This window comes from Columba livia, unplaced genomic scaffold (genome assembly GCF_036013475.1).
Source record: "Columba livia isolate bColLiv1 breed racing homer unplaced genomic scaffold, bColLiv1.pat.W.v2 Scaffold_132, whole genome shotgun sequence".
Classification (NCBI taxonomy): Eukaryota; Metazoa; Chordata; class Aves; order Columbiformes; family Columbidae; genus Columba; species Columba livia.
In genome coordinates, this window is record NW_027043028.1 from 174,532 (window position 1) to 191,256 (window position 16,725).

General features: G+C 51.3%; 1 protein-coding gene across 1 annotated transcript; it reads right to left on the reverse strand.

The window, feature by feature from the left end:
• Positions 1-2,167: 2,167 nt before the first annotated feature.
• On the reverse strand, positions 2,168-3,085 carry LOC135577661 (olfactory receptor 14J1-like). Its single transcript, XM_065047793.1, has one exon. It carries the CDS (start codon positions 3,083-3,085, stop codon positions 2,168-2,170), a length of 918 nt encoding a protein of 305 aa, XP_064903865.1.
• Between the last annotated feature and the right edge of the window lie 13,640 nt (positions 3,086-16,725).

Here is a 16,725-nt window from a genome sequence, read left to right on the forward strand (position 1 = left end):
GTGTTTTTTCCACTAATTGTTATTAAGAACATACTAAACTCATGTGATGTTTGTCTCACTTGTTTTCCCGCTCATTCACAGCCCAGGCCCAAGGACATTCACACATCCCATGCACTTGGGGGCGGTTATCTGGCCCGAGATACCAATTCTCACAAGTCTGGGCTACAACTTTTTACAATTACGAGAAATGTACTTCAAAGTAATCTGTCCAAGGCCCTTTATATATTCTTAAGTTAGTATTATGTCTTTGACCGTCCAGATGGTCATGTTAGTATTGATCTTCCTTTATCATCCAGGTGGCTGGAACCGTCAGTACCACTAACGGCATTCGTTCCTGATCAGCCAGCCAACTTCCCACCAATCGCATCATCCAAGTCTTCAGTTCAGACATCAGAAACCTGCTCTAAGAATTCAGGATACCACATTCAAGGACTTGCAAAAGTCCAGGTACACAACATGTCCTTCTTTCTCCTCTCACGCGGTTTCAGCCGTCCCTTTCTTGTCCTTCAATGGCCTCAGCCATCCCTTTCTTGTCCTTCAAGGACCTGGAGATGGTTGCAAGAGCATTTGCCTCATCACCTTCCCAAGGAATGAGGTGAAGCTGATCTACATGTAATAGTCCCAGTCTTCTTTCTTGTCCTTCTGGAAGCTGGGTTTGTTATTTGCCTTTTCTGGGGCTCTTGGAATCTCCCTGCTCTCTCTGGATTTTTCCAAGATGTTTCAGAGAGATCTCACAATGACTGCAGCCAGCTCTAATAGCACTTCTCTGGCCCTTCCCACACCAAAAGTTTTCTCCATATCTCACAGTTCCAGGGGAGTGCCAGGGGCACAGTAAACACCTGTCTAGCCCATCAGGCACTGTTTGGAAGAGAATCAGAAGTGAATTCTTCCTGAGTGCCCATGACTCCAATGGGGCCTCTGTGCCACTCACAGCTTTCCTGAGCATGTTTTAAGTGGCTCCCTCTCTGCAAACTTTCTGGTCCTCAGGCTGTAGATGGGGGATTGAAAAGGAGCGTGAGGATGGGCTTTGTTAAACTATTCAAAAGGGTTGTTCTGGGCATCACAGAGACAAGGATGAGGGTGTTGTGGAAAACAGCAGCATTGGTGAGGAGAAAGGAACAGGTGGAGAATGTTTTCTGCCTGCCCACAGAGATCTGATACACACAGAGGATAACCTTGTGAACAGCAAGAGGAGAATGGGAATGGAGAGAGCCTGAGTGTCACGGTGTCACTGCATGAGAGCTCCAGCAATGCGGTAAATCACAGAAGTGGTCAGCTCTGCTGGGACCACAGAACTGTACCCAGGACACGACTGAAACGATTCCTGTAGATGACAGAGGAGCCCCTAGTGTGTCTGCCCACTGGAGACAGATGTCCCAGGTCATGAGTCTTGTAGAGGGCAGGGGATGACACACAGCCCAGTACTGATTGCAGGATGTGGTCACCAGTAGTGAGCGCTCTGTACAAGGACAAGGTGCAGGAAACAGCACTAACACAATGGTGAGCAATGAGTGCTGTCCCCAGCCACAAAGCTGCCCATCAGCTGGGATAGGGGAGTGGATATGCAGGAGGTCTCCAGGGAGAACAAATGTCCCAAGAAGAAGTCCACGGGTTGTGCAAATGCTGTTTTGCCACCACCTGCACAATAATGAGGGATTTCCCAAACAAAAACACCATGCAGGTCGTGAGGGAGAGAAGGATTTCCTAAGGGATGGGAACATTCCCCATTCCTGGTAGGAGGGCACCTCAAGGACTGCCCCATTGCATTTTCGCCGTGGAAGGTTTTGGGTCCCTCTTTTCCCCTTGCACTTGGTAGGGAACTTGTGAGGAAGGACTTTTGGTTCTTTTGTAGATCCCTGGGTATCAGTCAGAAAGACAAGTCATCGCAGGTACATTTTTGGTTTTTAAACTAAAAACAGAATAGAGCCCCATGTTCACATAGTCACAGGGTCACACTAGCGAAGTAGATAATGAAGTTGAAATGGGTTGTCCACATTCCTCTGTGGATAACATTATTAAAGTTAAAAAAAAAGAGGCAGAACAGAGAGACAACACAAACACAAAACTAACGACAACAACAACAAACTAATGAGAAAGAATGGACCTGTAATGAGTTACATTATGAGTCATATACTGAAACATATGGACACTCTAGAGCTTCTGGAAGTCATGCAGGCATCAGTTTCCACACTGCATTCTGGAGCTCCTGGTTTCTCAGGCTGTAGATGAGGGGGTTCAATGTTGGAGGCACCAATGAGTACAGAACTGCCAGCACTAGATCCAGGGATGGCAAAGAGATGGAAGGGGACTTCAGGAAAGCAAACAAGCCAGTGCTGACAAACAGGGAGACCACGGCCAAGTGAGGGAGGCAGGTGGAAAAGGCTTTGTGCCGACCCTGCTCAGAGGGGATCCTCAGCACGGCCCTCAAGATCTGCACATAGGACACCACAATGAACACAAAACATCCTAAAACGACAAAAGTACTGAAAACAAGAAGTTTAAATTCCCTGAGATAGGCATCTGGGCAGGAGAGCTTAAGGATCTGGGGAAGTTCACAGAAGAACTGTTCAACGGTATTACCTTGGCAAAGTGGCAGTGAAAATGTATTGGCCGTGTGCAGCAGAGCATTGAGAAACCCAGTGGCCCAGGCAGCTGCTGCCATGTGGACACAAGCTCTGCTGCCCAGGAGGGTCCCGTAGTGCAGGGGTTTGCAGATGGCAACGTAGCGGTCGTACGACATGACGGTGAGGAGATAAAACTCTGCTGAAATGAAGAACACAAAGAGAAAGAGCTGTACAGCACATCCTGCATAGGAGATGGCTCTGGTCTGCCAAAGGGAGTTGCCCATGGCTTTAGGGACAGTGGTAGAGATGGAGGCCAGGTCAATGACAGAGAGGTTCAGGAGGAAGAAGTACATGGGGGTGTGGAGGTGCTGGTCCCAGGCTATGGTGGTGATGATGAGGCCGTTGCCCAGGAGGGCAGCCAGGTAGATGCCCAGGAAGAGCCAGAAGTGCAAGAGCTGCAGCTCCCGTGTGTCTGTGAACGGCAGGAGGAGGAACTGGCTGATGGAGCTGCTGTTGGACATTGGCTGTTTCTGGTCATGGGGACCTGTCCAATGAGGAAAAGGCAGTGAGAAATTAGGGCAGAGTTCTCTGAGCAAAATGTGTTCCAGTTCTCATGGAAATCCCCTAGGCTGACTTACCCTGTTCAGGTCCCTTTCATGAGCTGTGGTTGGTGTTGGCTGACAGTGTCATTGGCAAGAGGCACCTTTGTTGTGGACTATACTGAATTCAGTCCTGCCCTACAGCAATAGGGAAATAGAGAAATGGGGTGGTCTCAGATTATATCAACTCGTGATATCAAAGACCATTTAAGCACAGTCTCTCCCATTTCACCAAATGGCAGAGCAGAGCTGTAGAGATCTTGTTCTGTTTATTTTATTCTAACTGCCCCACCACGGCTGAGGAGGTTTTGTTTGTTTGTTTGTAAAGGCAAAAATGCCTTAATGATGCTTTCACTGCAAGTGAAACCTTGTGGGTGCTGACAGACAAAGGGACTGTCCCTTAGTGCAGAGTGGGGACAGCTGGTCCGTCCATCAGTCCTGGTCTCAGCTGCCCTGTGCCAGCATCCCTTTGAGCTGGAGGATGATCAGCCCCAGATGTTCCCCTGAGCAGAAACTGGTCACTGCTGAGAGCAGAGCAATACGGTTTCCAAGGGCTGATCTGCAAACCACTGACCGCTCTCATTGTACATGAACAGGATCTCAGCTCTGCCCTCCCAGCCAAGGACAGTCCGGGCTCAGTGTTGTTGGGATCTCCCGGGCAGGCTGAGCGCTGACCCTGGCAGGCGGCAGAGTCCCTGCCCGGCACAGCCCTGGGGTGCAGGGACCCTGCTCTGCAGGACAGCCCTGGGCACCCCTGCCTGCACATTTACATTTACACCCCACAGCCACCCTGGGGAGAACGCAGCATTCACGTCTTGTCACTCTGACAGTGCAGAAGGCAATCCCTGCTCTGCAGCACATCCTCCCCTCTGATCAGAGAATCTCTGAGAGCTGTACTTACATCTCTCGCAGGCTCTGCAATGTGACAGCTTTCTGAGATCCTACCATGATTTGCAGGTTCAATGCCCTGCAGCCACGGGCTTCATATCTGAGAGGATTTCATTTCCAGTGAACTCTCAGCATCCTCCCAGCCCAGACTGCGTTTCCCTCTCTGTGCCTGGCTCCTGTGCCCTCGGTGCTGCAGGCAGAGCCCTCAGCCCTGCTGCGTGTGCAGAGGAGCTGCTCCTGGGCAGAGCTGTCTCTCTGCAGCGCTGCCGCTGCCATGAGCTCCCTGTGTCCCAGGAGCCCAGCCCAGCTCAGCAGCACAGGAGCAGCCCATGATGTCCCTTCCTCTGTCCCCTCCGGGCTCCTCCAGGTGTCCCTGGGGCTCCAGGGGCACAAGTTTGAAGTTGAAGTAATCAGTGATGTTGATTCTCTCTCCTCTTCAGAGACACTTCTTTCCAGCATTGTATTTTTCATTTTAAAAAATAAATTGGTATTGCAAGCATCTTTCTTGTCCCATCATTAGACAGGACACCAGGAATGTTACAGCAAAGGATCTAATTCCTCCAAGCCAGGGGAGGAATATCTTCAGTTGAATGAGTTTAGGCATTTTATTCTGGTTTTATACTCCTAGGTCTAGAGAGACATTCATCAGTCTTTGGCCATGTCATGTCCGTGCTCTGATTCAAAGCCTTTGCACACATGGGCTCTTGGACACTTGGTACCAGGTTTCTTGTGGCAGGTCAGAGCTGGGCTGGTGCCACAGCTGGGGTGGCTCAGCCCAGATGTGAGGCAATGTCCTCAGCCAGGGACCTGACTGGGGAGCTGGAGCTGTCAGTGCTGCAGACAGAGCTGTGACACGGATGGAATGAACTGCCAGGCAGGGTGGCAGGAGTGAGTTCATCTGGTCTCAAGGACAGCAGCCTCCAAGCACAGCAACAGTACAGATCAGAACTCAGTCCAGACCTGTAAGGCAATTCAAAGGCCCCATAATGAGCTGTTACTACTGCAGGAACACTTAAAGGTGAAACAAAGACAGTTTGTAGCTACTGATGAATATAATAAGGGAAAGAGATGAGAATCCCTGTGTTCTCTTGTCCTCCCTCTTCACCAGCAATGTGTCCCAAGCCTCTGTGACTTGAGACGGGAATGTGGAGAACAACCAGCAGTGGATGTGGATCAAGTCAGGGGTCACTGGAACTAACACAATCCTCTCCAGTCTATGGGACAGCAGGGGCAGCGTCCCAGGAGCTGGGACAGCAGGACGATGACACAGTGAGGCCACTCTCCCCCATCTGTGAAAGCTCATGGAGACTGGGGGGACTCCCTGACCACTGGCAGCTCTCACACAGCGTGTGCACTTTTCAAAATGGCCAGTGGGTGAGCAGGGGAACTAAGGGCTGTGCCCCAGAGCATGTCCACTGGGACCCCATTTCTGGGTGTCTGGAAGAGAAGGTGACGGGGTTTGCCCAGGGCAGGTTGTGCCTGTCCATCGTCTTTGCTTTCTGTGAGGAAAGGACAGGGTGGTGGACGTGGGCAGAGCAGTGATGGTCTGTTACCTGGAAGTCAGCAAGGAATCCGGCATCATCCCCCACGATATTCTTGTGTCCAAGGTAGGATATTATGGTCTGTGCCAGTGTGTAAGTAGATGGGTAAAACCAATCTGGATGGTTGGGCTTGGAAAGGTGCTGTAGAAAGGGAGAAACTTTCCAGTCATGAGGACAGTCCAGCACTGGAAGCTGTTTCCCAGGAGTGCGCACCCACTCTGTCCCAGAATGTGACCAAGATGTGTTTGGATAAAGCCCTGAGCAATCTGGTCTGACCCTGCTGTGAGCAGGAGGTTGGTCAAGACACCTCCCGAGGTCCCTTTGAGCCTGAATGGCACTGTCCTTCCTTCCCCTTCATGTTTTCAATTTAGGGACAGCTCTCAGGTTCTCCCAGACCACAGGAATAACTCACATGAGGTGCAGGGCTGCTTTGCAAGTGCCTCTAAATGATTCTGACCACAACTTTTGCATCCCTTTTCATTTGGTCCAACCCAGGGGTGTTTTTGCTGTCCTAATACCCTTCCAGAAAGAACTGCCCACCTTGTTCATCCTTTCAGAACAGGTTACTCAAGAGGTTTCTGCATCCATGTACAGAGTCTCCACATCAGCCAGACATCAAAGCCACCGTTACAGAAATGGAGATGAGACACTTGACCAGCTCCTTGAACCCAGCAATCTTGTCTCCTGAGATGCCAGAAAACACCCGAACTTTAAGTGCAGAGCATGTGAGTCCTGGTTGGGTATCCTGGCTTGTCTCCTGACCCATGTGGTGCTTCAGGCTGTGAAGAGGATCAAAACCAGACATTGCACTGGGGTAGTTCCATTTTACACGTGTCACACGGAGCAGATGAAGGGAGCTCAGAACTCCAGACTCTGCTGCACGGTTGGGACTGCAGAGACTGGAAATGCAGGTGACAGTGTGTGTCAGTGCACACACATAAAGATTCTGGATTCCTTTGGGCCTTTGCACTGACCTGGGATCTGTTCCTTGGCCTTCTTTGTCTCAAAAAGAAACTATTCTCCTATGCAACCTCTATCACACCAAGTAAGAAATAATTAAAAGGTAGAAAAATAATGAAAGAAGCACAATTTGGGGGTAATTCTGTCCAAGAGGTGTACTCTTTAAATGATTAAAACAAAAAACAAGTGAGAGAAAAAGCATGTTCTAAAAACTTATTCCAAGACACAACTGCTGAGGTGTAGTAGATGCTTGGAAAAGCAAGAATGACTGTTGGAAATGAAATTAAACAGCTTTAGTTCATCATGATCATCAGTGAGAATAAGGAGTTCCCTGTTACTGTTACTAGTGCCAGCACCACTGTTCACAAACATCTTCAGAGCATCTCCATTGTTCCTGGGCTCCAAAGCTCATCCTGCTCAGAGTTTGACAGGATTGCTGCAAACCCCTGTGACCCAAATCTCTACAACTGTCTCTGCTCAACAGCCTCTTACCCCAGGAAGGGGAAAACTGCCAATGCAGACACCAACCCAGTGCCCAACCTGCCTGGAGAGCCAGGACGGTTGTGCCACACAACAGCCGCCTCTGAGGGAACCTGGAGATGATGGAATTGAAATGGTTTCAACCCGAATCAGAGAATCATAGAATCATTTAGGCTGGAAAAGACCATTAAGAACATGGAGTCCAACCATAAATCAAACACTGCCCAGTCCACCACTAAACCATATCCCAAAGCGCCACATCTCCACGTCTTTTAAAAACGTCCCGCAATGGAAGCTCCAATCCTGAGCTGGCAGGACACCACTGGCTGCAGTTGGACATAAGATACTGGTCATGGCTGTGAGTTCAGCCCTCGCTGGCAGAATGTCTCACACCCTCACTGAGCAGGGCAGGGGGCTGGGAGAGGGGAGCACGTTTCAGTTTCCAGATCCCAGCACAGAGCCCAAACCATCCAGCCCTTGGACTCTGGACCCCATTTCCTGAGATGCAAAGCTGGTGGGACTTCTGTGGATAATCATGTTAAAGGCATGAATACTCCTTCAAGTGTTTGTGTAATTTGTCTAGGAATGTCAGTTTTATATGCTTATATTTAAATATCCGTAAAATAGTGTCTGTATCTGTGGTAGCCTTTCTGGCAATGACAATTGAATAGGCATTTGCACTATAAGGCTCCATACCTCACCCACAAGCACACATCTAAGTGGTTCAGATGACGGGTGGTCTGGCAAACGTCACCCTTTGTGTCCCCAGGTGACGGACACTGCTCATGTGCCTCTGCAGAGAGTGGCAGGAGCTGGATCCCCTTCTCGGGACAGACTCCTTCCAGGAGACACAGACACAGGGGGAACTCATCAGGGCTTTACGGCATTTCACTCGGCATCAGTTTGACATATTGGGTGCTGTCCTGTGACTGCCCTTTCTGCACAAATGATCATACAAACACAACCATTTAGTGAAACATGGTCATAAAGGGCTGTTATGGACAAGAAAGCTCACCATGAAATCTGCAGAGAGCGAGGAAGTTCATAATAAGCACCAGGAAGAACCAAGAAGCTCAAGGCCTCTTCTGAAGAGCGGGAGGCCTGAGCAGCCGTGATTGGCCATTGTAGGTGTGGGGGAGGGTCAGGGCATGTCAGGGAGAAGCAATGAGATGGCTGATGGCTTCAGTGAACCCTTCCAGCCATGTCAGAGCCCAGAAATGGAAAGCAGTTGATGTCTGCAGGTGGAGGAGGAACAGGAGGAAGATTTTCCTGGGAATACGGAAGGAAGAAAGGACTCTCTTGGGCTAATCCTGTATGGCAGTGCCATTTGCATGCTGTGGGCATGGCTGTGCCTGGGAGATGGGGAACGGCTGCTGCTGGGGTGGCTGTGCTCAGTCATGGCCCATGAGCTGACCCTGCTCTGCTCCTCTCTTACACTGCCCACACTTGGATGGACTTCAGGAATCATCCATGAACTTGGTGGATCCATGAACCTCCTGGAGTGATGGGTATGGATCCAAATAGAGGATTCAAGCAAGTGTTGGACTGGGACATTGAGGTGATTGGTGACCATTGCCAGGTGTATGAAAGAAGCTGGATGAGTTATGAGGAATTCACAGGCATTTCCAACTCCACAGAACACCAGAGCCTTGCAGTTAAAGCAACAGCACTTGACATAAAACCCACCCCAAAACACAAAACACTCACACTGACCACAGGAAAAGCCTTGAAAAACATTGGAGAAAAATCTACCAGGTCCCAGGGGTCAGGGCTCAGCCATTCTGGTGATGAACAAGCATCAAGGGCTGACATGGCACCAGAGCCACCTCCACATGGCCCTCACCACCTGGAACCAGTGTCTCCAAGTGTTTCCTTCACGAGTCCCCAGGGACAGGGACCTGCACTGGTTGTTTCCTTCACAACTGTGTCAGTGACGGCCCTTCATGGGGTCCAAACACCCTCAGAAACTTGGGGTTTGCTTCTGCCTTTCACTTCATTGGAGGTTTGTTCATTCTCTCAGTAGCTGCAGTTCAGGATAATGGCACCAGAGGGCTCATTAACATCTAAAATGCTCTTACAAGCCAAGGCTCTGTGCATCATTTTCCTAAAGGCTTCACGTCTGGTGTGGATGATTAGGGAGATTTCAGGAATAGCCAAACAGAGAGCATTTGCAAAATAAATAGCAATAAAGCCAAATTTCTTCTATTTCCTTCCCTTCTCACCCTTCCCTCCCTTTCCAGAACAGGTGGTATCAGCAGACTCCAGTTCATATCGATGTGGAGCGTCTCCTGATAAAGACTGAATATGTCAGAAAAGTGGGTGCCTAAATCAGCATGTGAATCAGGAGACAGGCCAGGACACCTCAAGAGGAGTCACACTCCTCTGGACCAAGAGGTGGGTGTCCCTGGCAATATCAGGTGCCACAGCACAGCGATACTTGTGTTCAGGAGATGGTCAAGTGACCCATCTCCTGTTCTGTAACGGTGTCTGAGTTTGCTCAGGTCACCCCTGACTTGAGCCCCATCCACTGCTGGGTGTTCTCCAGACTCCTGCCTTCAGGAACAAAGGCCCAGGAGACCTTGCTGGTGAAGATGGAGGCAAAGAAGCCATGAAGAACCTCAGTCCTGTCTGATTCTACTCTTACGAAGTTCTGCAGCAGGTCTATGTTATCCTGGCCTTTTTCTGTAAGGAAGCTCTGTCAGCTCATCTTGCTGCCCTCAGCCTCCCCTGCAGGTACCAAGTCCAGGACAGCTTTGGTATCATCCCCACATCCATGGACAAGGTTTCTAAATTCCTCCTTTGCAGCTTCCCCTGCTTCCACCTCCTGTGTGCTGCCTTTTGCCCTGGAGCTCCATCAGTTCAGACAAACAGTCTCATGAGATAAATGCTTCATTTCGCTGGTTCTCAGATAGATCATTCTTGTGCTTGGAGCAGCCTGTCCTGAAAGGCTGATCAGATTTCCTGAGCTCCTTCAGCCTTCTGAGCTGCTTCCCATGGCACCACCTGAATCAGCACCCCCATTATGTCCAAGTCTTCTCCTCTGGAGCCCACCAGCCTGTGCTCTGCTGCTGGCCTTCCTCCCTCCCCTCTGGTGCCTGGGACCCCTCTGTGTCCTGGTCACAACAGCCAAGGTGGACACTGATGTTCACATCCCTCACCAGCTATTCCTTGTTTCCCAGTTCCAGATCCAGTTGAGCATCACTCTCATTGGCCCACAATGCAGACATGTTAAGCAGTTGGCCCAAGATCCTTTGGACTGATGGCACTTGCCACTTTGCCAGGCCAGCTAATGTCAGAGCAATTACAGTTCCCCATAGGAACCTGCTCATTGACTGGTGACTTCCTCCTTGAGTTGCTGACAGAAGATCTTGTCCATTTCTTCTACATGATCATGTAGTTTGTAACACCCAACACATTGTCACTCTCTATTGGGTTTACATGACAAACTCTTGGAACTGGGGATGACTGTGGGTGTGCTACAGTTGTCACCTCTCTGGGAAGACAACAGGAGTTTGACCAATGTCAGACAGAGCCGATTTCAGCTGCTCCAAGATGGACCCACTTCTTGCCAAATCTGAGCCACTCAGTGATGCTGGCAGCACCTCTGGGATATTGTATTTGAGAAAGGGTAAAAAACGCTGCACAACAGCAGGTGGGAGAGAGGAGGGAGGAGATGGGAGAGAAAAGCTCTGCAGACACCAAGGTCATATCCCACAGGACCCAAGCAGGTCCCTCAGCAGGCCAAAGCTTGCTCTCCTGAAATCCTGCTCTTGGCCTTGTTCTCATCTCCCAGGAGCCTCAGCTCCACTTTCCATCCCTGACTGTGCCATCCTGACCAACTCTTTCTGGTTTGTAAGTGTGAAGTCCCACAGGGCACCTCACCCCACTGACTCCTCAGTCACCCGTGTCAGGAAATGTTGTCAATGAGCTCCAAACCCTCCTTGTCCCCAGGCAGGAACCTGGGAGGTGTGGGACCATAGTCCTGCCCTTGGCCTTGCACAGCCCCACATCACACTGTCCCAGGAAGGGCCCTGGGCAATGTGGAAGGGACAGGATCTGCGTTCCCAGGGCTGGGGGTCAGATCTTGGCCCTTTGGTTAATGAAACACATCCAGGGTTACGCAGCATTAGAGAGACCTTTACTTTGCTTTTCCTGACCTGTCATCATTGCCTCCAGTTTTCTTCTCTAACCAAACCTGAGTATTGTTTTTCAGTAGTGTGACCCATAAACCTTACAATAAACTTTGGAGTTTGAATCTGACTTTGACATCTTGAGAGGTTTCATCAACTTCCTCCAGGGTCTGAGGTCCGTGGACTCAGCACCAAACCCACCAGAGGGGTCATTAAAGCGCCTGGGGCTGCTCCTGTGCTGCTGAGCTGGGCTGGGCTCCTGGGACACAGGGAGCTCATGGCAGCAGCAGCGCTGCAGAGAGACAGCTCTGCCCAGGAGCAGCTCCTCTGCACACGCAGCAGGGCTGAGGGCTCTGCCTGCAGCACCGAGGGCACAGGAGCCAGGCACAGAGAGGGAAATGCAGTCTGGGGTGGGAGGATGCTGAGAGGTCACTTGGAGAGAAATCTTCAGAGATATAAAGCCTGTGGCTACAGGGCATTGCATCTGCAAATCTTGGTAGGATCTCAGAAAGCTGTCACATTGCAGAGCCTGCGAGAGATGTAAGTACAGCTCTCAGAGATTCTCTGATCAGAGGAGAGGATGTGCTGCAGAGCAGGGATTGCCTTCTGCACTGTCAGAGTGACAAGACGTGAATGCTGCGTTCTCCCCAGGGTGGCTGTGGGGTGTAAATGTAAATGTGCAGGCAGGGGTTCCCAGGGCTGTCCTGCAGAGCAGGGTCCCTGCACCCCAGGGCTGTGCCGGGCAGGGACTCTGCCGCCTGCCAGGGTCAGCGCTCAGCCTGCCCGGGAGAGCCCAGCAACACTGAGGGGAGAAGATGTGGTGGAGGAGCAAACCCTATTGGGCAAGAAAGGTGCCTCTGCTGTGGAGAGGGTGCTGTGTGGGTCAGGGTTGCTCACACATCCAGATCAGCCCCAGGGTTTTTCCAAGGGGATGCCTCAAGGAGAAGATCAATGCAAGGATTGCCAGGCAGATAAGGAGCTTTCCTGAGCCTGTCTTTTCAGTTTCCTCTCCCAAGGGGCGGGGGGTGCAGGAAAGGATAAAATGAAAACGAGCTCTCATGCTTAAACAAGTCACTGAGACTCCTGAACTGCAACTGTGAGTGATCAGTCCATCTGCCAGAAGGCTCATGACATCCCTTCCCCACCCCTCTGCCTGTGCACAGCACCTGCATCACCTTGGCTGGACCCGTCAGCCTTAGTCTGACCTGTCCTGTTTTCCAGCCTGCAAACAGGAAGATGCCCCCAGGCAGTGCCCTGTGAACAGGCAGGATCTGTAGGGCCAGGGGGAGGGCACAGAGGGTGGGATGGTCTGTGAGCACTGACAGGGAAGAGACATGGACAGGGAAACACCTCCCAGGGGAGAATCTCCAGGCAGCAGGGAAATGATCAGAAAGGAGAGGAAACCAAACCCGGAATGGTTATGGGAAGGAGAAGAGAGAAAAGTCCCTGTGATCCCCTGCAGTGCAGATCCCTCCTGTGAGCAGCCCCCTGGCCTCCTGTCCCACCCAGCAAAGCCTCTGCCCTCAGGGCCGGGGGCTCCAAGGCATGAAGCAGCTCCTGTGCAGCCAGAGCTCCAGTTCCTCTGCAGAGCACAGGGGCTGAGAGCAGCTGCCCGGCAGTGTTGGTGTCTGGGAGGTGCTGCACAGCTGGGGAAGGGTGACGCTGTCTGCGTGCCCGGCTGCCTCTGCCCTGGCCTCTCTCACACCCACCCTCACCGCATTCTCCTTCTTGCTGCCCTGCTCTGGGTCACTGCTGTTGGGATCTTGTTCTTGCTGTCAGGCTCTCTGGGGATGGCAGTTTCAGCTGCAGAGTCACAGCCTGATCTTGTGGGTCCTTTCCTGCAGGTGTGTCCATGGGCACACGTGTCCCAGCTTTGCTCTGACCTGTGGGCTGTGGGCAATGCAGTCTGTGGGGCTGGGGAATGAGCTGTGTGTGTCCTGCGCTAAACGTTGGGTGCTGAGACCTTAGGGAAGGGTGAGACCTGTCATGGTCTGAGGTGGATCCCTCTGCTCTCAGCAGTGCCTGGTGGCTTTTCAGGGTAACATGGGAGTGTGATCAGGCTCCATCTCAGAAAGGTGCCAGCCCAGGGCAGCTGGAGCAAGACAGAGGGACAGAGCAGCTGCCCTCACTCTGCACTGACCCACAGGCATCCTCTGGTCTCGCAGGACTCGCTCTGTTCTCCCTGAGTGCAGCAGAAATGCTGAGGGTTTCTGACACCCAACAACACTCTGCAGTGAATATGGAGAGAGATGTAAAAATCCTGGAAAGCCCAAACTACCTTCACCATCTCTGTTCCTTATGACTGGGAAAGCAAGTGCTGACAGCCCTTCTGTGTTAGCAGAACCAGGACAGTCCCCACCGTTCCTGTGGCCCCACTTCTGCAGAGCTGGGCTGACTTATCGACGGCCCATGGGCAGAGGTCCTGCTCTTGGTTGCACATTTTCCAGCACCAAGCAGGGCTGCAGCCACAGTGCTGGAGAAAGTTCTCCTAGGAAAAGAAAAGGGTGTCTGTGTGTGACAGGGGAGGGTCTATGGGACTTGGTATCATTTTTGTTGCAGAACTCTTCCCTGGCTTCTCACTGTCTTTTTTTTCCTCATTACAGCGCCCCATGCTCAGGAAAAGCAAATGTCCAACAGCAGCTCCATCACCCAGTTCCTCCTCCTGCCGTTCACAGACACACGGGAGCTGCAGCTCTTGCACTTCTGGCTCTTCCTGGGCATCTACCTGGCTGCCCTCCTGGGCAACGGCCTCATCATCACCACCATAGCCTGGGACCAGCACCTCCACACCCCCATGTACTTCTTCCTGCTCAACCTCGCCCTCCTCGACCTGGGCTGCATCTCCACCATTGTCCCCAAATCCATGGCTAATTCTCTCTGGGATTCCAGGGTCATTTCCTATGCAGGATGTGCTGCACAGGTCTTCTTTTTTTGTTTCTTGCTTGGTTCAGAGTATTCTATGCTCACCATCATGGCCTATGACCGCTACGTTGCCATCTGCAAACCCCTGCACTACGGGACCCTCCTGGGCAGCAGAGCTTGTGTCCACATGGCAGCAGCTGCCTGGGCCACTGGGTTTATCTATTCTCTGCTGCACACGGCCAATACATTTTCACTGCCCCTGTGCAAGGGCAATGCCCTGGGCCAGTTCTTCTGTGAAATCCCCCAGATCCTCAAGCTCTCCTGCTCACACTCCTACCTCAGGGAACTTGGGCTTATTGTGGGTAGTCTCTTCATATTATTTGGGTGGTTTATTTTCATTCTTTTCTCCTATGTTCAGATCTTGAGGGCCGTGCTGAGGATCCCCTCTGAGCAGGGACGGCACAAAGCCTTTTCCACCTGCCTCCCTCACCTGGCCGTGGTCTCCCTGTTCATCAGCACTGCCATGTTTGCCTACCTGAAGCCCCCCTCCATCTGTTCTCCTTCCCTGGACCTGGTGGTGTCTGTTCTGTACTCAGTGGTGCCTCCAGCAGTGAACCCCCTCATCTACAGCATGAGGAACCAGGAGCTCAAGGATGCCCTGTGGAAACTCATATCTTAGTGTTTTCTGAAGCAATAAATTGCCCATCTGCTTCTACTTAGCAGGTTTAATGTAACTAGTTACACGTCCATCCTCTCATCTCTATTTTCTGTTGTTATTGACATTGGTTTTGATGTGATAATGTTGTCATCCCCTTTCTAAATCACTGTCTGCTTTTATTTTATAACCACTGGTTGTGTAAATGAGGAGCCATGATCTGTGTGTATTTAAACAAAATAAAGGGTTCTGTAGTGACACTATATCACTCTGTCCTTCACTATATCCTTCCTGCAAGGCCTTTTGGATCTGCAGGGACAGTTTCTGTGGTGGAAGGAGAAGAAAAGAGTCCATCATGGCAGCCCTGCCAGGGAGCAGCAGCGCTTGTTCTTCCAGAGCTGTTCTGGTTCCACTCCACACTCTCCTTCTCATCCCTGGTGTTGGTGCAAGGCCTGAGTGCTCTGGCAGCTTGGTCACCGTCCTGCTGTGTGTCAGTGCTGTGGGCGCAGGCAGGGACAGGCAATGGGCACTGCTGTGACAGAGCTGGCCTCACAACAGCCTTTCCAGATAGAAAGGAGATCTGGTCAGGGCAGGGCCTGAAGGTTTAGATCTTCTTACAAAGTTTTTCTCAATAACATTTTCAAGAAAGTGACCCACAGATTAAACCGCATTGAACAGCTGAACAGTGTGTGTGCAGGGCTGGCACACAGCAGTGTCCTCTCACAGCCAGGCTCCTGCCAGAGACCTGCAGGACCAGCAGAGCAGGGGCTGGGCTGTGCCCCTGTGCACTGGACACCCCATGGAAGGAGCCTCAGGTCAATCATCATCGACTGGCCCTTCACAACTACCATTCACAGCACTGGCTTCTCACCCACAGAGGTTGTTCTTCCCTCCATGGATGGACACTCAATGAATAGTTCAGCAGTCCCTGTTTGCTTTGTACAGATGAGATGTGAGCACACACATCATGTACGTGAGGTGACATGAATGTGAGCGAGCATAAACACCATCAACTATTCCTTGGGGTCCATGAAGGTCCGTGGCACATAGAGTGGCTTGAGGCCACATCACATTGGGAAACCACCTGAATGCAGCACTGGGATATGCATCCTTCATCTGGTGTCTCCATGTCCATTCCTCATGATGTTGGACATCTCAGATGAGTGCAGAGCAGGTGACACACCACAGGGACGAGGTGTCTCCTGTCTCTTTGGAGTGGCAACAGGACGTCAGAGGGACACTGTGACTCCTGCCTCTGTGTGTAAAAGGGACAGACTCTGTCTCTGAACATCCCTGGGTGCAGAAGGAGTCCTGAGACCAGCTCTGATGTGGACACCTCACAGAACCCTGACATTTCTGTGTGTGACTCCAGGAACAAACCCCCCTGGATCAGTGAGATTCATCTCAGCTGCTTTGGACAGGATCATTGCAAGTGCTCTTGTCTGCTACATCACCCTTGCCCTTGATTCCACATTGTGCTCTCAAAAGTGCCCTAGAAACCAGAGAGGTTCTGGAGTCCTTAAAAAATGCAGAACTCAGTCCCATCTTCAAGAAGAGCACAAACAGGAATGGGGAGAATAACAGTCTGGCCACCCTACCTCCCTCCTTGGGAAGGGGATGGGACAAGCCTCCTGAAGCCATTTCCAGGAATGTGAAGGACAAGGAAGGGATTGCTGAACCGAAATGGACAGGGGAAGGAAAGGCATGTTGTGTACAGGGCGTTTGCAAGGCTCAGCCATGGTCTCCTTCTGGCCAGAGTGGTGCTGATGGGGCTCACGAAGTGGATGCTGGGTGGGAAGTTGGCTGAACCATCAAGCCCAAATATCACCAGTGGTACAAAGTCCTGTGTGCAGACAGTTACTGGTGTCATCTCTCAGTGACCAGCACTTGGACAACACTGTTGAACGTCTTTATTCTCCCCTTCTATGATGTATCAGAGAGCACTTTCAGTGCCTTTGAGGATGATGCAAACCTGGGTGGAGGCCTTGAGCAACCTCACCTGGTTCACCCTGAGCAGGAGACTGAGACAAGAAGAGTGAGACAAGG

Coding starts and splice junctions, on each gene's coding strand:
- LOC135577661 (XM_065047793.1), bottom strand. CDS start 3,085: ATGTCCAACAGCAGCTCCATCAGCCAGTTCCTCCTCCTGCCGTTCACA.